The 21,096-nt window shown below is 42.0% G+C and overlaps 1 protein-coding gene across 2 annotated transcripts in view; it reads right to left on the bottom strand.

The window, feature by feature from the left end:
- GLG1 (golgi glycoprotein 1) overlaps positions 1-21,096 on the bottom strand; it is a 62,348-nt gene that overhangs the window by 19,157 nt on the left and 22,095 nt on the right. For both annotated transcript variants that reach the window (XM_035117233.2, XM_035117234.2), the window contains exons 3-12: positions 19,116-19,202; positions 14,623-14,838; positions 13,912-14,115; positions 13,191-13,262; positions 12,141-12,324; positions 7,886-8,100; positions 4,147-4,268; positions 3,642-3,743; positions 1,849-2,002; positions 18-155 (exon numbers count right to left, since the gene is read on the bottom strand). In XM_035117233.2, coding sequence (XP_034973124.1) covers positions 18-155; positions 1,849-2,002; positions 3,642-3,743; positions 4,147-4,268; positions 7,886-8,100; positions 12,141-12,324; positions 13,191-13,262; positions 13,912-14,115; positions 14,623-14,838; positions 19,116-19,202 — 1,494 coding nt within the window. The remainder of the gene's footprint in view (positions 1-17; positions 156-1,848; positions 2,003-3,641; positions 3,744-4,146; positions 4,269-7,885; positions 8,101-12,140; positions 12,325-13,190; positions 13,263-13,911; positions 14,116-14,622; positions 14,839-19,115; positions 19,203-21,096) is intronic.

The raw sequence follows: 21,096 nt of genomic DNA, 5'->3' as shown, positions 1-21,096 counted from the left end.
TTAAATTTTTGAGATACCTGTCCAGTCTCTGTTTTCTCACTGCACCACTTCCCCAGATCTATCATGCACTTGTCCTGGAGAGCTGGATCCAGTTTTACATCCAAGGCACGCTGGTGTAGAATTCGTTGTACTTCTGCCCTGCATTCCCGGGATAGCTGCCAAGAACAAGTGTACAAATTTATTCCAGATGAACAACCCCAACTGCTCAGATCTGGGAAGGAAGGTGCTCTTTCCAGCATTAGTAAAAGTAAAGTTCTCTTTATGCTATTCTTGGTCACCTCCCACATAGGCCCAGAGCAGGCCTCCCACATGGTCCCCCTTTCATATATATATTTTAACCTTCCCTGCAGCTAAGATGGACAATTCCCCACATCCAGACAGGTGTTTAATTGAAGGACAAGTCTAAACAAGTTGTCAAAAATGAACGAGATACTGTGGCATCATGTATGTGGAGGGGCTTACTTGCTGTTTAAGAGAAGAAGCCAACAAAATACAAACAAGCCTAGTGCTAGATTGGTAGGGATAACCTCAAATCTCCAGGCTAGCAGAAGTCAGAAGGATCTGCTAGAGCATGGCAAGGACTCTTTGGGGATTTAAAATTCTTGGTACTCTGAAAGCGGTGCCAGGGACAGGCAGCTGTGCATGGCATCCTGCACAGGTTTTACTACTGAAAACTAAAAAACTAATTAGACACAGCAAATGGAGACCCACCATAATTCATGTTGGCAGAAAAAGAAGGCAGAAAAAAAGGAGCAAGGCACTACTCCATTTTCTCCCCCACAGGGATAATGACTTGCGGAGCAACTGAGCAGCTGCCAGGTCTGTTCAACAGTTCTTTCCTGAGCAGGCACATAGCAGCAACTAGCCACCTTCTTCCTTCAGAAAGTGGGAAGGGGAAAAGGTATGTGGGTATCACTTAGGCTGCAGAAGAAGAGGGACTGTCCTCTCCTCTCCAGCTTAAGCCTATGAGCTGGAATACAAGGCCAGGAAGTCATGCAGTGCACCTTTTGCAAGGCTTCACTATTTCAGGCTGTGGGTGGGAGATGATGTTTGAGAACTCCCCATTTCCCCCCAACATGCTAGTTCTGCCTGTGGAGGAAATTTACATGGGGGAAGCATTCACACATGGACTCTCTTTTTCTTCCCACAGCCCCCAAGTCTGAAATGACTCAACCCAGCAAAAACTGCACTCACATGAATTCGTGATTATGCAACTCAGATCATCACCAACCACACTCTAATTACCACCTACAGTTACAGGTAGGTAGCCGTGTTGGTCTGCCATAGTTGAAACAAAATTTAAAAAATCCTTCCAGTAGCAACTTAGAGACCAACTAAGTTTGTTATTGGTATGAGCTTTCGGGTTGTTTCTACCACCTACAGGATACCGATTATCTGTTTGGTGGTCACAACTACACCAACCATTCATGCAACAAGCCACCTATTTTGTTTCCCCACCCTTCACATAGAGAGATTCAGCACTGACCTCAGCTACAAACAGCAGAGGCAAGACCACATATGTTAGCTACAAAAATGTTCCCTCAGGGTTCTTCCAAAAGGCCTTTAGGGCAATTCCTACACTCCTGTTTGAGTCTCCAGAGGCTCAAACATTAAACCCCCAATCTCGGAGGATTAAAAGGGAAGCACAGGGGTCTCGATTTGTTATACCTACTTAGTTGTCACAAAGCATCCAGGTGACCTGTAGAGTGAACTATAGTTGGCTTGCCTCCATGCTTTTCCCCAGTATCACCTCCTCAGTTTGAAGCCACAGATAAACTAGCACATGCCCCCAAATCACATTCATTTTCCAATAAAGGAGGACTGCTAAAGCAACTGACTGGTGCCTACCCTCCTCCCCTGTTCCTCTGTACGATAGGCATGTCTGTACAGGCAGGAGAAGATGGCCCCAGGAGGAATCATCTCACTCGTCTCATTCCAGCCGCGTGTATGGCAAAGTCGGGATGCATCTCCCTGGCACTTGCGGTAGAGCACAAGATCCAGTCTGTCAAAGTAGAAGAATCAGTGAAGCCACCATGAGGTTCTAAGATGCCCTTTCTTCACCCACCTAAGATTAACAGCATTTCAGTTCAACACAACATTTCACCTCTTAATAGGTGCAATTTCCATTTAGCCACTTGCAACTTGTACAGGGATTATGTTCCAGGGACAGTGCATATACTCAAAAACGTGTATAGTTAAATCTCTCCCACATGACTATCCTTACCTTCTGGAGATGTTGTGCTGAATGGGTCTTATAACACCCCCGCCCCTAGGCAAGGCAAAGAGTTTTCCACAAGATCTCCTGGGACTGTCTGAGATCATTGAAGATCCTCCCAGAGCCCAGGAAGCAAGTCTAAGAGCTTAAAAGCTCTTTTTGTGCTGGCAAAACAATGCACAAAAAGAATATTTAAGTTCTCAGATGTCTATGCATTTAATTTGTGCAATTTCAACTGGTCAGCCATCAACTGCACAAGTTAAATGCACACAAGTTGCAAGTCACCTGAGTAATAAAACTGAGACATATTTAAAGTCTCGCCAATGAAATATCTGTATTTTTTTACTGCAACCAATTCCAACTGTTTAACAGTTTTGCAGTTTGAGATTTTAATATGATTATGAAGATTTTCTGTAAGCCACTGGGGCTATAAAGTTTGGTGCAAATGTTAAAGTGCATTGGTACACGTAAGAATGTGAACATACGTAAGAATTTTGCTCTTAAGGAGCAAAAGCAATTTAAACCAGGCTTCCTCAGCCTCAGCCCTCCAGATGTTTTGAGACTACAATTCCCATCATCCCTGACCACTGGCCCTGCTAGCTAGGGAACATGGGAGTTGTAGGCCAAAAACATCTGGAGGGCAGAGGTTGAGGAAGCCTGATTTAAACCCTACAGTAGAAAGAAATACGTCCTCATGAGCAACAGGCCCTATGCTTCATATACCAGCCAGTTAACTGTGATCAGTTGGAGAAGCCCTCCTGACTATCTAACAGTTATCATACTTTCATTTGGTTTCTATGCAAACTAAAGCTTTTAAAAAGCATAGTGGCACCAGTACTTTGGAACACTGTTCCTACTGCAATCAGAAAGGCCTTAAGTGTGTTTAGAGAATGCCAGTTAGTATTAAGCCATTTGTTCTGTATTTCATGTTTCTATAATCGCATGACGTTTAAACATAATTATAACTTGATGGTGTTGTACATCACCACATTTTTTTTCTTAATCAACTGACAGTTCATAAAACACTATTACTAAAAATAAGTAAATGAAACTTTACTTTTGACACAATTCTTACACTGAGACACCCTCCATAGTTAGGCGGGGGCTGAAGTTTGGGGTGAGAGGGCATTATCCTGTGGTGCACATTCAATATGAGGCAGCTCTTGAAGGTCAGAACCTCTACTTTAATTTGTCTCCCTCCTGTAGCAGGCATTGACAGAAATTTGGGAAATAACGGTTGTTTATAAACATCAAGTTCTCCAGGTTGTGAATGAAAAGAACTCTTTCTGAACCTCTAGCTAGTGAACAGAGAATTAAAGCCACCCATGGCCCCACAGTACAAGACCTTTTTGTCCCAACTGCTGCTGCTAAAAAGTCCTGCAACAGAACTGCAGGGCCCATGAGAGTTCCCATGCCCAGCACTCACTTCCAGTCCCGTGAGATGAAGTACTGGAGCTCCAGGAGTCTGTGCTCACAATCTTCGACCATCTTCTCTGTATACAAATGCTCCATAAGGCAAGAGAGAATCCTATGGGAAAAGAAAGTCATGTTATATCGATATATGCAATCTTCAGGAGCCTTCGTACCAGACATTGCAACAACGAGCCTCTCACTGGTGGGAGGAGAAGGAGGTATTTGTAGAAAGAGGGAGAAGAGTGAGTGCATGCTTTAAAGCACATGTGCTTCTCCATAGTGGTCTACCTTTGGCCTGTACTTTCCCACAGCTTGCATTTGTAAGGGTGACGAGAAGCTGTTGCATAATAAAAGTCTGCCTGTATACCTACAAGAAACCCTTCCACCCCAAGTCAACGTCTCTCTTTATGTAAGAGACAATTTGAGTCCATCTCTTCCCCCAGGTTTAACAGGCTTCTTTCAGCCAAAGCTAAATCAGCAGTAAACTGTAGCAAAAGCAGGGGATCTCCATCACCTACATGGGGTCTCCAGCACGGATGTGCTTGCAGGCTGTTTGTATCACTGATTCGCAGGCTTCGTTCAATGCTCTGTCAATGCGGTAATCAGCACCAGGGTCTGCCTCCTGGATTAGAGTTTGAAGCTGGAGGAGGAAAGAGAAGAGGGGGGGAAGAGTTTAACAACAAGGGCAGAGTAGTTCAGGAAGTTAGTTTCCTGGCTTCTGTCGCTGGCAGAACTGCAACGCTAACCTCAAGGGATTCTGCCCCCCTTCCCATCTCATTTCAGGACCAGCTACTGAAGTGGAGAACATCTTTCAAACATTCCCATGGATGTGAACTGCTCCCTCCCACACAAAAAGGGCTAACCGTTTGCCAAGGAAAAGCAGCCTTTGAACAAATTATTTATCTTCCAAGACCAAGACCAGTTAATGGCAAACAGCTAAGATGTGCCAAATGGAAGAGCATTCTCCCTTGTGTATGACTCAGCCAGAACCAGAGTTTTTATGTTGCTGTCACCTCATCTGCATCCAGAAACTGCAGGCATGACTGAGAAAGCCAGGGTGTCAGGTCATCCCTGCAGCATGGGGCAATCCAGACACTTTGCAACTATGGGGACTTCCCTGTTCTATTTTCAGTATCCAAATGACAGTACAGTACACAGAGCTGAATTGTGCAGCCAGCCACATCACCAGGCTTTCTTGTCACTGAAACTGAAGGGGAGGAGAGCCAAGAGAGCAACAGGAGCAGGAGGATCTACTCTCCCAAACCCAGAACCTCTGTCATGTACATGAGCAACAGAGGCCTTCCCGAGAAAATGGCACAGGGGCCTGATGTAAAAAAGGACAGCCTGGGGCTAGGAACATGTGCCTAGTGCTTTTATTTGTGGTGGGTGGGCGGTGAAGAGGCAACTGTTGAGACTGAGCTGAGCATCATGCTCATAAATGTATCCTAGCAGAGAGGTGGCCTTTCAAGGATTCAGACTCCACTGAAGCATGCCTTGATCAGTGCAGGTAAAGTTATGCAACACAGTTTTTTTTGCTAAAGCAGCAGCAGCATAAAACAGCAGAACTAAATGGCTTCTCACCACAATGGCCTGAGAAAAAGCCAATGGAGCTTAAGTATTCCTTCAACATGTAACACTCCCTCTTGGAAATTAAGCTCTACAAAGTTGGAGGAGCAGAGAATGGGCAGATTTCTGTACTGATTGTTTCCTAGTGGAGCCCGTAGCCTGGGAATTAAGCCAATTTCAAATTTAGGAATCCATTTACATCACTGATCTTAACCTCAACTGAGATGAATCTAGTGAAATGCTGGGGGTGGGGGGCATGAGGCAAAGCCATTTATTCATGTGGTCATGGAGCCATCACAGACCACAGAGCCTTTTTGCTTCTTTTTGCTCCCCTTGACAGAACCACAGGGCAGCATTTGCAGATATCTGGGCACTTCCCATTTCTTTGGAAGCAAAGCTCTTTCCAAGAAGCCAAACTGCCAGGTTGCATCACACAACAGTACAACTGTACTTTAGCCTTTCCCCATCAGCACGTGTTGCAATGCCCCCCTCAAAGCCTATCAAGTAAAGTGGTGTCAAGTCTAGAGGAGTGTTTAGTAGCATCAAAGCCCCAACTTCGCTGTATAAGTATACACATCAAAGCAGTCATAATGTTGAATTGAGGCTAAGCTGCCTGGGGGGAATAGCCATGTTCTAACAATCTGTTCCTGCCTGGGAAACAATTATCCTGCTCTCATCATTTGAGGTGGAAGATCCTTGGAATCTAGCCTGACAGTCACACCAAGCCATCTCCAATATAAAAGAACAAGCAAGCACATGGCCTGATGGGCATTCTGATTTTGTCTCAGGCAATCATCAGTGAGCTATGCTGGGATCAGCAGTGAGAAAAAGGGAAGGGGTTTTTTTGGGGGGGGGGTGAGAGTGTCAATGTCATTAATTATGTGCTTGGGCTCCCCCAGCCTCCAAACTATAATGCTGTCAAGCTTTTTAGTACATTTGCTATTGGCAGCAGTCAAGATTAGGACACCTATTACATAAAAACAAGGATGTGGTAAGAGGGTGAACATAGCTCCTGCACAATACTACTCCAAAAATGCTACCCAACAGTGAAACCTGAATAAATCATTCAGAGGAAAAATGAGATTTTGAGGAAAAAGATTGGCAGCATGGGCAAGCAAGGCATGGGGTGGATTATCAGGAGCCATGAAGTAAGGCAGAGAACAGGGCCAAGTAAAGAAGTCCTATGTCTATACAAAGGTCCCAATGTTTATGGGCCCAGAGGCACCTTTTAAAGTATTGTCATAGGCAACAAAAGTACCCATTCCATCAAAGAAAAGCTGGCAATGCTCAGAAACATCCCCACCCCAAAACCCAACAACCAAATCACCTATACCCCACCGAATAAGACAAAAAGTAAGCCCGCTACACACACAAGCCAGAAACATCATTAAAAAATTAAAAGTTGGTGCCCAAAGGTGCTGCATTATGAGAAGCCTAAGAGATGGAGAGGAATAGTCACTGGTCTCCTAGTTCAATTCAATTTTCTTCTATCACCATGTGTATCCAACTCCTAACACTAAGTTGTTCCAGTTCACGTTTCCCCCTGAAGAACTTAAGAAGTCACATGGGATTAGGTCAAAAGCTTTGCTTGAATTAATATGTTATGCCCATTACATTCCTCTTACCTGGAATAATGTAACAGCTTCTGAGTTTAATAGCCTGAAGCTACCCGAAAAGCCTTTTTACGAGTAGCTGATAGAGCTTTTTAATCAGCTCTACGAACTGTTTCATTGGGATTCCCCTGAATGGATGTTGGGGCTTTGAGGGCAGCTCCCACCTGCATCCCAACTCAAGTCTTACTTCAGCAATGTAGTAATGTAGAGTCAATTGCCACACATTCTGTTCTCCCGGGGAAATGATTCATTTATTCAAAACAGAAGTACTGCTTTGCTGGGTCAGACCAAGGACCATCTAGAAGAGACCTCTCCAACCTCATGCATTCTAGATATCTTGGACTACAGGTGCCATCTACATGGCCATAATGGCTGAGTGGTGTGAATTTTAGCCCAGAACACCCAGAAGCCACAATGTTGAGGACAGCTATTTCCAACAGTCGCAACCCATAGGCTTCTGAAAGCTGTTGACTATGGCCTTCACGTTTATTCCTAGCATCTGGTACTCAAGAGGTAGGGCTACCTTTAAAACCGAAGTTCCCTGTGACTGTCATGGCCACTGGCCACTGAAAGACTCCTCCATGAATGCTTGAGAAGCATCGCTTTGGATGGAGAACACATACAGTGGTACCTCTACTTATGAATAACTCTACTTACGAATGTTTCTACTTACGAATGGAGCTCCGTCCGCCATCTTGGATGCAGTTCAGATAGGATTTTTTCTACTTACGAATTTTTAGATAGGGTTGCTTCTACTTACGATTTTTTCTCCCAATGCATTCCTATGGGATTCGACTTACAATTTTTTTCGACTTACGAATGTGTGTTCGGAACACATTAAATTCGTAAGTAGAGGTACCACTGTATATGGCAGCCAAGTGCTCGGAGAAGCATTTATTTAGGAGGCCCATGCTGAAACTTTGGATTCTCTGAGTGATGCCTGAGATTCTTCCTTTGGCTCAAGGTGCTAATAAGTCAGGCTCAAAACATTAAAACCAGCTGGGCAAAAATGAACAACCCCACATTTCAGATGTGGGGGTTGAGGCTGTCGTGAAAAGACTCCCCATGACAACCTTACCGACTGCTGGCAGCTGACTCCCAGGTTCCCCTTCTCTCCTCGCACAACTTTCATCAGGCAATGCAGGGTGCGGCCCTTCCGATGCAGTCCTGAGCAGTGGTGCTCAATCTCACTGCGGCAGCCAAGGATGATCTCTGGGCTCAGTGAAAAATCTTCCATCAACATGCGCCGGTAATCCAACATTTCTCCCTGGCATTCACTGCTCACTTGCCGACCTAAGGCACACCATAGTAGATACAGGTTATAAGACATCAACCCAAGGGACACTGAAAATAGCTAAAGTATATGCCACATGTGCAATGCAGCCCCATCAGTGTGGCCAGTGCCATTCTGCTTTTAAAGATTACATCAAATGAAACAGCAAGAAAACAAATTTTATGCAGAAATCCAGAGCTAACTGGGAAGGAAGATAGTGCCAAGGCAGCTGAAATCCCTAAAGAGCCACAAGCACTACTGCCATTAGCTCTACCATTTCAGGGCTATTTTGCAGCCTCTCCTTATCTTCACAGGCAATCAGAGAAAACACCAGGTTGCACTGGAGTGTGCATTACAATCATGACTGTGCCTCCTCTGTGCACATGTGCACAATATCCTTTACAAGAACACCAGTTTTAATCTATTGTATACACTGTGCTTGAAGCATGTGAGCAGCAATGGAATAAATTGCCAAAGCAGTGAAGGGGAAGCCCAGGGGGAGAGAAAAGGAGCTGAACAAGACTTCCAGGGATCAATGATGGGTCTTCAGTGATGTGTGCAGCTTGTCATCCTTCCTTTAGTCAGTAGCAAAAGATACAAGGAGAAAATATTCTCCTTTCTGAGTACCGTATCTTGATTATATTGATTTAGACTTTCCTCAGCAGAGAAGTCAGAAGAAACTGACACTAAACAACAACTACAATTATTATTATTAGAGCTGGCAACTCAACACAAATATTTTCTAACTCAGGAGTGGCAGGGTGCTGGTGGTGGTACCCACTGCCTTTTAAGCCTGCCCTGCGTATATAAAAGAATGCTGCCACACATTTCTAGACTACTTCATAAATGGAGAATAACTGTTCTGATTTAGAGAAAGATGCCTTAGCAGTAGGTTTAACAAACCACAGCAGGTAAAAAAACAGGTCCTTCTGGACCACTAGTTGCCTATCCGTCTATTCACTGGTGAGCAACCATATGTCTGGGGGCCATTTTATGCAGCCCCCAATGTCTCCTGAAGCTGTCCTACACGTTCATTTGATCAGAGTTGTTGTCTTCCTTCTGGTTTATTTCCTCCTTCCTTTTCCTGGCTCTTAAAAAAGTGTTTCCTTTTCTTTTTATGTAGTTTCAATACAAATGAAAGGTGCAGGATTCTATTCGATACTGATATTGTGTGTGAGTGTGTGTATGCGCGCGCACACACACACACGCACCACTTTTTTCCTGGTTGCATGGTTTAAGGGGGAAGGTTGTATAAATTAGTATCTCCATCAAACTCAGGGGGGCTTATTTCTGAAAAGACCTGCATAGGATTCTAATCTGCAGTAGCTATGATGAAAATTGAAGCAAGGGCAGTCTTTACTCTGGATTCGTAGTCCAGAACATGTTGTCATTGCCTCTGCTGATCATCAACTCTACCAACCACCTGAATGCGGCTTCCAAAATATTATTTATGAGGAAATGCAGAATTTGATTATTTTTTAAAAAAAGGTTGTCCACCCCTGTGTTTAATAATGCATTTAATGCTTTGCAGGTGGGGGGAAAGAACACCATAACCTGAAATCAGAAACTATCAAGATCACACACTGCCAAATGCAACGTGCTGAGTTTGCAGAAAGTGAACCACAGCTAGCGAAAAATACCCAGCTTTACTGGATATTCCCCCAAGGCCGCCTGACCGGTTTGAATGGAATCTCACTGCCAAACCATCAAGCCAGGGGGGAACTCAAGGGAAGTCCCACACTTCTCCTCAGCTATGTCAAGCAGAAAGATACTAACATTTACTTCTCCTTGGAAAGAATAAAGACTACAAACATTAACTTTAACATCTTTAGTGAATTGCTCAAAAGCTCCCTGGTGTAAAGACTTGAGTGTGGTCCGTCACAGCAGAGAAGTAACTTAGCAAGCAGGTTGTCCACAATTCTACCCATTCAGAGAATGCCCAAAGGCATGAGATGGCTTCTCCCTTGGGCTAAGGGCTATTCAGTGCAGAACAGCTTGCAGACACGGCCTTGTGCTTTGGAAAAGGAGCCTGTTCCGCCATTTTCACACTCAGATCTGCCTGACCTGTCAGCCTTCTAGAGGACATCAGTGGAATGCACTAAGCTACGCTTGACACTACAGACAGAAACAGTCTTCAAAGCACATCAGCAACCCAGAGCCCTCAGAGTTTTCCATACAGTCACATTCCATTTCACCCCCTTCCTCACATTGCTGCTTCCCCAAATTCATGCTCCCCCAAGCCCATACAATGTCTTCTCCATGTAAATCACACTCCCTCTGCCCATTCTTACCAACACAATTGCTTGGCAAGCTGGGAAGAACATGATTGTGATGAAGATGATGGCACATGGAAGGAGGGTAAACTCTCCCTGTGTTTGTCTTTCCCATGGAGTGTGCCTATGTTTGTGTGAATGGCCCCAACCATCATTGGCTCCAGCCACACCTACTGGAATGGAGCACCTGCCACTACACTTGGCCCTCAACAATAAAAAGGATGTCCACCTCTGCACCAAAGAGAGTCAGTCTGTTACAGCCTAAATAACGTATATGTTGGCTCAGGTGTAAATCAATTAGATTCAAATTCAACTTTTAACATAGGAAGTTGGTGTTAGAGGTCTTTCCTTCTGCAAATGCTAACAAGTTACATTTAATAGACTGATGTCACTGAGAACCCTGGAGAGCAAGCTGTTGTGCAGACAATAGTGAACTAGCTGGATCAATGGTCTGGTATTATGGACATGTGTTTTATTGTCAGTGAATTCTGCAGCATGTTCTTGGCACCATAAAGATGCTTTAGTGGTGGATTTATTCTGCTTTATTAGTTGTTCTGCAATGCCACATTATTGCTGTCTGGAGGAGCTATAGCACAACAAAAGCAGTACAAAAACAAACCCCCACCAAGAACATTGTTGGTATGAAAAGTTCTGGGATTCAGCAGAAGTTCCAGGACATGCACTGACTGGAAAGTAAATATTTGAATACCCCAAAACTTTTGCAGGTGCCAAAAGTATTGAAGCGGAATCGTGTAAGACTGGCCTGATAGCATAAGCACAAATAAGCACAAATCATCATGAATTAGCAATAAAAAGGATGCCTGGAGGGACCCTGTAAGGTAAATGCTTAACAACCGACTCCCAATACTCCTCTAAGTGAACCAATACATCCCCCACTAGGCTGCATGAAAAGGACTAGGCATACCCTCAGTGGCTACTGTTTTTTTCATCTAAGCTAGAAGAAATGCATGCTAGGAACACATCACAAAAAGCTGACTTGCTCTGTTGGTCTCCAGAGAGATGGGATTAATCATGCAAGTGTAGCATTCTGATTAGAATCTGGGTAAGGCCTAGTAGTTCTGATGGCTGTGGTAAATCTGTGCTTGGGCTGTGCCACTTCAGATTGCAGATGGGGCTCACATGGTGAATGATCCTCCATATGAAAAGTTCCCTGCAGAAATGAAAACTGACATGTCTGAAAGAAGAATTCTAACTGTGGCACACTCATTTTCTAGGTATAGGAATTTATTTTCACAGGGGAGCATGCCATCAAGTGAGCCCCCACCTACAACAGCAGTCACAGCTGTCATAGCTCTCCATGAGAACTAAGCCCATGTTGCATTACGGAACTGCAAGATAGAGAATACAACACAACAGCTAGAACTTCTTTCTCCTGGACAACTGTGAATGGTCTGCTGACATAAGACAGGCTAGCCCCTTAACATGCTTCACTTAAACTGTCTGACCTAGAACCAGCCTCCTGCAAAGAAGCAAAGGTGGCAAGCTGAAAGATCAAGTGTCAAGGCTCAGGGGGAGGAGAGTTGCAGTATGGAGAGGGAAACAAGGACAGAGGTGGTGTTGCACATGGGAGACAATGATGCAGCACTATGGAGTAATGGATAACTAGCAGAATCCTAATGCCCAAAGACATTCTCCAAAACCATTCTTTCGCCATGTCCATTTTCTTTCAATAAAGCCCTGAAAATCTCACATTACTCAACTTTTCGTTTCACAAATTATTTATCAGATATAAGCAATTGGAGGAGTAAGAGAAAAATATACCTTACCTCTATGCACAGCAGATTCTAAACACATTAGCAGGTAGGATAGTCGGGCCTCTCGGGAACGAGGAAGGTTCTCTACATTACAGTGGTACTTCTTTAAATCACTTTTGCAGGACTTTGCCAATGAGTAACTGACTTTGTAATCTTGTGCAATCAGCTTTTGCCTGGTTGTCAATGCATCACGACACTGAGGAAAACAATCAGATATCTTGTGCTACTGATCAAGGGAACATCAAGGCAGCAATTTTTTTGTCACCCAGAGGTAAATTTGGCCCACACTGGACAAAAGGAGTAGAGCAGAAAATCTGCTGGCCTTGAATTTTTAGAACAAGCCACTGCTAGAAATAGAATACATTGCTGCTAGTTTCAATTCATCTCAACAAATGCATCACTATTTCTAGAAAATCCAAGGCAACCTACAGCAAGAGGAAGGGAAATAATCGTGGGGAGCGAAAGTGCAGAGTTCTTAAAGCATTTCAACCACTAGCATAGCTTGTAATTTCAATTTGCTATTTATTGCTCATATACTGCTCAAAAAGAGTTGAGGAAGCAATGGGGCGTCACACCTGGAATAATGATTAATAAAATGCTTTGTCTGCACTTTACTCAAAACGCTGTCTCTTAGGAATGTAACAACATATCTCAAAGAAAACACATGCCTTTAGAAAAAGTAACAAAGCAGCTCTCCCTCCTCAGAGATGCTAATTCTTATTGATGCTATTTAACTGCTACCACACAAGGCAACTCTGTAACTGAGAGATGGGAATTTCATCAACAAGTCACAGACAGAGTTACGGCTGCCTTTAAAAATATAGCTCTGAGCCTATACACAGGATTCCATGCGCTCTTCTACCCACCACACCCTGATGGGGCAGAAGCAGACCAAACCTCAGATAACACACCACATATTGTGTATTAATTTATTATCCATTGCATGCTGTAAATAAATGAGGCTCCTAAGAAGCAGGAGCTTTGGGGTCAAGAAAGATAGTGGGATGGATTCAATATTTGGCCAGGTGAAAGAGGCACTAGCCAGGTTAGAAAGGCACATACCTTTTCACTCATAGAGTCTTCAAACTTGTGGTTAAAGAGACACTTGTACACCCTGCCTTCCCCAGCCTGAGTCTGAAACAGAGCAACAATATTGGTCATGAACATCGTATGGGAACATATTAGGAGGATCCTGGTATCCATATTTTTTTTAGAAAAAAATTAACACATTCGTAGCCTCCCTTTTCTTCAAGAACCTTAAAGCAAAGGCACATGCAATTATTCCCATGTTATCCTAACAAAACCATGAAATAGGTTAGGCAAAATGATTTGTTTAAGCGACTCAATGAGAGTGATAGCTAAGTGGCTATTAAAACCCAGGTTTTGTATCCCACCAAGTTTTACTCAGAGCAGACCCGCTGAAAGTAATGGACCCATTAATTTCCATGGTTCTTCTCCGCATATGTACATCTCTTCAGTCCAACTTCAGCATTCCATTCTCTACATCACACTGGCTACATTTTATCATAGGCCAACATTTTGTGATTTAGAAGTCCTCTGTCATTTATCTATGTTGTGCATGCTCATGACACTTCCATGAATATTTCTGAAATTAGCTCAATATATTGCCTATATTATCTGTAGTGCACCTTTGAGAGATCTGTTCTTGTATTCCTTAATTTGTTACATGTAGGAGCATTTACTGAATGACAAGGCAAGAGGGGAAAGGGTGGAGAGATGGATGCTAGCCCAACGGGAAGGAGGATGTCAAGCAACAACTTACGTTCTCACAGAAGCGTTCCCGGTCATCCCGGCAGGCAAAATATAAGTGCCGATCCAAGTGGAAATCATCAGAGGAGAGCTCAGCTACACGGAGAATAGCCTTTTTGCACAAGTCTGAGACCTTTATTCGTGGCTCAATCTCTTCTGCCTCCTTTACCAGCCCTTTCTCCAGGCAGGCCACCACCTCTCCTTGAGAATGGACATCCTGAAAGTAGAGAAAGAAGCTAAGCAGCAGCAAGACACACTTCCATCTAGTTCTTCTGCATGTTGCATTAGGAGCCTACAGAAGCATGTCTTACGTTGAAAGAACATGGTTCGGTTCAGTACATCTGTGCTCCTGAATCTCTGTCCTCCCCACGCCCCAAAATGTCTGCAGCTGAAAACACCACTGTATCTCAAAGAAATACCTGAGCCTGAAAAAGCATGCAGTTGACCTAAATTTGAAGGCACCCTCAACCTACCAAAGGCCAAAAGCATTTTCCCAGGGTGTGTCCCTTCCAGAGGGCACCCCAGATTCACTCAGACAAGAAACATTCCTTCTGCCTAGCACTGGTATAAAATCACAGGGAGATAGGATAGTCATTTAAAATGCTGACCACAGAACGTGGTCACACTTCAACTGGCTTCTTCGGAGCAACATTGATTCTAATGAGACAATATCCTCTTCCCTCCCACCTTTAATGGACATGGAATCACTTTGCAACAGAATTACCTTTTCTCCAAGACGAATGCTGCCACACTTCAGGATGTTAATATCACTTCTGCAGTCATCCATGAAGCCACAGATCAGGCGGTAATCACTGAAAATTATGGCTGTCATTTTGGTGATGTACTGGTGACACTGGTATTCAGTGATGTTTCCTCTGTGATCTACCAAGCAGGACACCAAGTAACCTTTCCCAACAGGCTCATCAGCACACTCTTTGATCTGTCCAGAAAGACCCATGATAAAAAGAAGCCTGCATTTTATCTGGCATTTGCAGATCATTTTATTTACTGCCTACTCAGGGTGTTTCTCAATATAGAGAGATTATATAAAAACAATGACACCAATTTTCAGAAAAGGGGATGGAAAAGGAGAACCAACTGTTTATTCCCTAAAGGCTCCTGGAGAATGGGAAATGTGGGGTGTCAACCCTCACACCTCACCCTAAAAGCAAAAATGAACATAAATTTTGCAAGCTCCACAACATGAAAGCAAGCTGTAATCACTCAATAACTTAAGATGTCATTGTTAGACTCTACATACAAAATATGGTGCTCGGGGGCAGTCAGGAGTCAGTCTCAAATGTAGCCAGGGCATGTATCATTCAGTTACGTGGAAGCTGTTTGAATTTAATCTTCTGGTAGCCACTGTAACCACATGGCTGTAGTAGCTTAATCCAATAATAAAAGTCAATATTCCACATTCAGAAGTAGCTGCAAGTGACATAGCAGGATTCCTGCAAACTCACATGTATGAGGGGTAATTACGCAAGGCTTTTTAAATCAGAGAATGAAGTGCAGTCTGCAGTTTTGTCCTTTGAAATATCAGCATGATAAAGGCAACTAGATTATGAATTGGAGAAACCCAGAGAATAGCAGAGCAGAAAAGCTGCTCAGGACTGGTATTGGAAACCAATATTCTGAGCATGGTCTTAAATAGAGCAGGGACTAAGGTACTGTGTGCTTTTTCAGAGGATCAACCTTTAAGTCAAGTTTACACAATCCATCAAATTTATTACATTTATGTCCTTTTCTTTCCTCCAGGAAGCTTAAGGCAGTTCCCTCTTTTGATCTTCACAGCAACTTTATGAGGTAGCTCAGAACTAGACCATGTGACGGGTGAAGTTAATTCAGTAAGCTTCTGGCTGAATGACCATCCTCTAAGAATCTACTGACAGTTCAATTGGTAGGTAGTGTGGAAGAGGTTCCCACCCACCCCAAAATTTTGGAGAAAATTCTTAAAAGCAGAGTTCCTTTCATTGCACATGTGAGTAGAAAAAACCACACACGACAAAAAGAACTTCGGGTAATTATTCATTTGTTGCTGGCTCAGCTCAATGTTACTCTTATGCTGCAGAAACTAGTTAAACAGGTTGAATATTGTTAATATTAATTTGAGTGGATGATTTATGTCTGAGTTTCTTTGGAGAAATAAGCAACAGGATTTTTTTTAAAAAAGCAAATAAGTTTCAAGACCATCCCTACTGGTCACCTGTTTACAGAATGGAACTAGGTCTGAAAGAAGCTAGGTCACTATGCTTGGAACCTGAGCACTGAGACACCTCTCTCTCTTTTAAATACTTTATTTACACTTCTGCATCATACAAATAAACAATAAATAAAATGAACATGTAATACCAAACCAGAAACATACAAAGCAAAAAAAAAAACCCACATCAATACAGTCATGATAACAAAAACTACAGACAAGAATATAGACACTATGTTCTCCTAAGAAAAAGAAAATCTTCACTTCAAGAAAGAAGCTAAAAGGAAATAGGGTTAGGGGAAAAGGAAAAAGGAAAAGGAAAAAGATGACTTCCAGCTAACTCCATGTGGTTCATTCTTCACATATCACTGGTTATCTGTAATGATTAAATTTTGAAGAAACATTTTGATTACCTATGAGATTTTTATTCTAAACTAAGCCAAGTATAATTCTGGGAATCAGTTCTCTTCATATAATTTATAAAGACTCCCCACTCTCTCCTTATTCTCTTTGTTTAATGGTTTCTAGTTACAGGTAGGTAGCCGTGTTGGTCTGCAGTAGTTGAAACAAAACAAAAAAATTCTTTCCAGTAGCACCTTAGAGACCAACTAAGTTTGTCATTGGTATGAGGTTTCATGTGCATGCACACTGAAGAAGGTATCTGAAGAAGTCTGCATGCACACGAAAGCTCAAACCAATGACAAGCTTAGTTGGTCTCTAAGGTGCTACTGGGGGGGGGGAATTATTTGTTTTCGAAGACTGGTAATGTTATTTCTACCAGTTTCTTATAATACATTATGGAAATTCCATCAGGACTGGGAGCTTTTCCAATTTTGGAGGTTGCAATTCCTTCTTTTATTTCGCTAATATCAATAATAAGTGTTTCCATTCTTCCTCAGTTATTTTCGGCAATTTATTGTTTATGAGAAATTTTTCTATTTTATTTTCCTCGATCTTTTCTGCTTTGTATAAATTTTTATAAAAATTTACAAAACTTTTTTCATTTTTTTCAGGGTCATTTGTAATTTCTCCTTTATCTACTATACTGCTTATTGTTTTGTCTTTTTGTTTCTTTTTAAATAACCATGCTAGCATTTTGCCTGGTATATTTGCTGATTCAAAAGTTTTTTGTTTGAGCCATTTAATTTTATTTACCACTTCATTATTTAATAGCAACAGAACTCATGTGTATTTGGTCCTATCCAAGGTGCAGAAGTTCAAGGGGTATGATTTTGGGAGAGAGAAAGGGCTGCTTCTGTACTTTACAACCATGGAGACATCTCTCTCTCAAGATAGCTAAAAAGGGGGCAGCAAAGCCAATACGGAGCATAGCCACTTTTTAGTGCTTGCCTAATATTGAAGAAATCTAATTGCATTTGCCATCAACACAATGCTGCCTGTTGATGTTTTTTTTTTTAAAGTACTGTCGACCTAAAGCTGAATTTATGGTATGGCACACAAAAGGGAAGAGTGTAAGGAGAGGCAGCAATAGGATGAACTGCTTGTCAAATAGAACAACCTTCTCAACTTAACCATGAAATAACTATCTAAAGCAAATCACAAATACTTGCAGAAACACTTATTTTATTTGTCATTTATGCAGTGTCCCAACCACTACACAACTGGAATATCCCAATTATATCTAGTCCATTTGTTTCAACCCTTGACTTTGGAAATGAACCCTTCACAGATTTATGCTGCATTCCAAATTCCATTCCTCTCAACCTAGCCAAAAGGTCCTAGCTCACACTGGGTTCAAGTGACAAAGTCTCACTGGTAAGCAATATCCCTCCAGATTAATTTTTCCCCTTTAAATATGGCTATGTATGAAGATTTCCAAGTCTTGCCATCACTACCTTGAATCAGGAGAGAAGGAAAGCTCCTTGAATCAGGAGAGAAGAAAAATAGTGCTCGGAAAACTGCCTCAATGGAGCAATATTAAGAAAAGGGTTTTACTGGAAAATGCATCAGTGTGCTAATGACCTGAAGGCAAACACTTCCAGCAATTATACAAACAATTATGAAACTGTGAATGACTGAAGCTCTTCAAGTAAACATAGTATTACTTTTTTTAACTTTAGAAGTTATGAGCACAGTAACAGAGTTATAACGCCACCTTAGAGACTACATTTTATAGCAAGAATTTTCAGAGAATACTATTGAATAAACAATTCTAGACATTTTCCTAAATCCTGAAACTCCCAGGAGAGGATGCAGTTGGCATACCAACTGGTACTGTGATCCACAGACATCACCTGTTACTCTTCCTGAATATATTTCTCTAGTGTACCTTTCTTGGTGGCAAGTACAACATGGTCTAACAGGGGTGGCCAACTCCCAAGAGACTGCGATTCACTCACAGAGTTAAAAACTGGCAGTGATCTACCCCCTTTTTTGGTCAAAGTTGTTGAGCTTTTTTTTTTTTAAGGAAGGAGGAATGCCCATGGGGGGGGGTTGGGTCAGAGTTGTTGAGTTTTTTCAGGGAGGAGGTAAAATGTTCAGCTTTTTTAAGAGTAGCCACAGTTGTTCAGTTTCTTTGGGGGAGCCAGTGATCTACCAGTGATCTACCGCAGACATCCAGTGATCTACAGGTAGATCACGATCTACCTGTTGGACATGCCTGGTCTAAATCAAGCAGCCCCAAACTGCGGCCCTCCAGATGTTTTGGCCTACAACTCCCATGATCCCTAGCTAACAGGACCAGTGGTCGGGGAAGATGGGAATTGTAGTCCAAAACATCTGGAGGGCCGAAGTTTGGGGATGCCTGGTCTAAATCTACAGTAAAAGTTAATGGCCTGTTAACTTGTTCCACCCATTCCATCAATTAAAATAGCCTTAGAAAAGTACAGAAAGAAAGGTCCCTGCTGTTGTGTTATGTGGTATTTAAAACATATTAATAATTCTCTATTAAAAACCCTTTTGATATATTCATTTCAACAAGACTTCTATTATTTCTTATTTAGAAATAAAATTAAGATTACTGCCCACCACCTAATCTCCCTCAGCCTTACCTCTGATATGGTAGACTTGCAAACCTCTCTAGCCACTGATTCAAATTTTGGATCTGTAGTCAGGTTCAACTTGTAGTTCCACAACAGCTGGGAGGGAAGAAATACATTATTGTTATTTTTCAACTGCAATAATTTTTCATGATCCAGGATACTGAATAGAAGACGATTCAGACTTAAAACAAACTTAGCCTCATCTAATGATATCTTTATTGTGGTTTTGAGGCTGCTTTGTGCAGGTTAAAATTTAAATCTATGTGAACACAAGCCAACCAACTCATTTCCTGCACAACAGTTTCCATGTGATTCTCAGAAACACATTAATATACTGATGCTCTGACATATGGAGAATATAGAACTTAGGGAAGCATGTGGTGTGTAAATCTCATTTTTTAAAAAATCAATCAAGAGCTTACTTCTATGGCTCATAATCATGAAGGATCCCAAAACAAACAGAGCCATAATTAGTAGGGCTTGGGCTTCTGTGCTTATGACAACACCCATGGCCACTCAGTCTTCTCCATGCCATGCCATGCCATGCCATGAGAGCATTCTACTGCAGAGAAAGTTAAATAACCTATCTGTACCCCTCAGTTTGCGTGTGTATGTGTATTTTGATTGTTATAGGCTAAAACGTTAGAATTCAACCAATATTTGAAGAATTAACGGAAGGAGCCTGACACTGAATTTAGCAGTGTAAAAATACAGGCTAAATTTGATTTTATCCTGATCAAGGAATCATCTGGAGACAAGTCTTTAAGAAACAAATATAGTCATGACCCATCAAGATTGGCCATCAGCAAAGCAAAGGATATGCCAGCCACAAACAGGGGATGATTAGTAAGACAAAAGACCAATAGTTTTGGTTTAGGATTGCAGTTTGCCTGTTAGAAGTGAACAGGGGGGGAAAGTGTCTGTTTTACAAGCTTGGGGGAGGGGGAGCACAGGAAAAAAAGGCTGACAGTCTGTTTTATGATGCAGAAAGGGTCAGACATAATGTTTGGGGTCTCTTTGAATTCAAGGCTGCAGTAATGGAAGGAACAGGACCCTTTTGGGATGTGAGTGCTCTGAACTCCCTCAATCTAGGCTAAGATTGTATATATGTGTAAATAAACCATGTATCATAAAGCTGCCACCATCTCTGATGTACTTCATTGTCCAGAACGAAACACAGACCCTGGTAAGCATGCCTGGTACCCCAGGGATATAGATATAGGTAGAGATATGTGTCGGTGAATAGCTATTTCAGGTAGATGAGTGGAACAGGAGGGAAGAGACTTAAAATGCCCTGTCTACCCAATTCATTGAAAGCGTTGTCCTATTAACAGAATGTCCTCCAGTCCACTTTTTACTTTACTTTATTTTTTAAGTTAACCATCCATCATCCAAAGGGTGATGTAGAACAATATTAAAATACAACAGGAAAATATAATGACCTCTCTAAAATAAAAACTAAAAGGGAAACAGCTAAAATGCAAAAATGGTCAGACCTAAGACAGATAAAGCCACTTTAAAATGCCTGGGCAAAAAAAAAAGAAATCTTAACTTTGCACCAAAAAGATTGTAATATTATACTACTTGACTGGATTTAGTACTTATGTTCCTATCAAGATGATCACCAAAAAAAAATCAAAATTGTCTATATGGATCACAGAGAAATAAACAAACAGGAGTCTTTACTACTTAAAAGGAGTTGGCCTCAGATCCCTGAAAGAAGCCAATTTGCCAGAAGCAAATGTTGCAAAGTAATAATACATGCCACTTACAGCTCCCTCCCTGTTTTCTTTAAAAGGGCTTTAAATATCTGGTTTTATTAGGATTTTAAACTGTATTTTCTCTTTGGCATATGGCTTTCTACTGGTCTAATTAGAAGTTGTGAGGTGCTGCTCTTTTAAGGGTGTTTTTTTAAGATACTGGTTTTAAATGGTCTATTTATTCTAAGCCACCTTGAAAAAGTCAGAATATAAATCCGAATCAATAAAGA

This window comes from Zootoca vivipara, chromosome 6 (assembly GCF_963506605.1).
Source record: "Zootoca vivipara chromosome 6, rZooViv1.1, whole genome shotgun sequence".
Taxonomy (NCBI): domain Eukaryota; kingdom Metazoa; phylum Chordata; class Lepidosauria; order Squamata; family Lacertidae; genus Zootoca; species Zootoca vivipara.
This window is presented reverse-complemented; position numbering and strand designations above follow the sequence as displayed.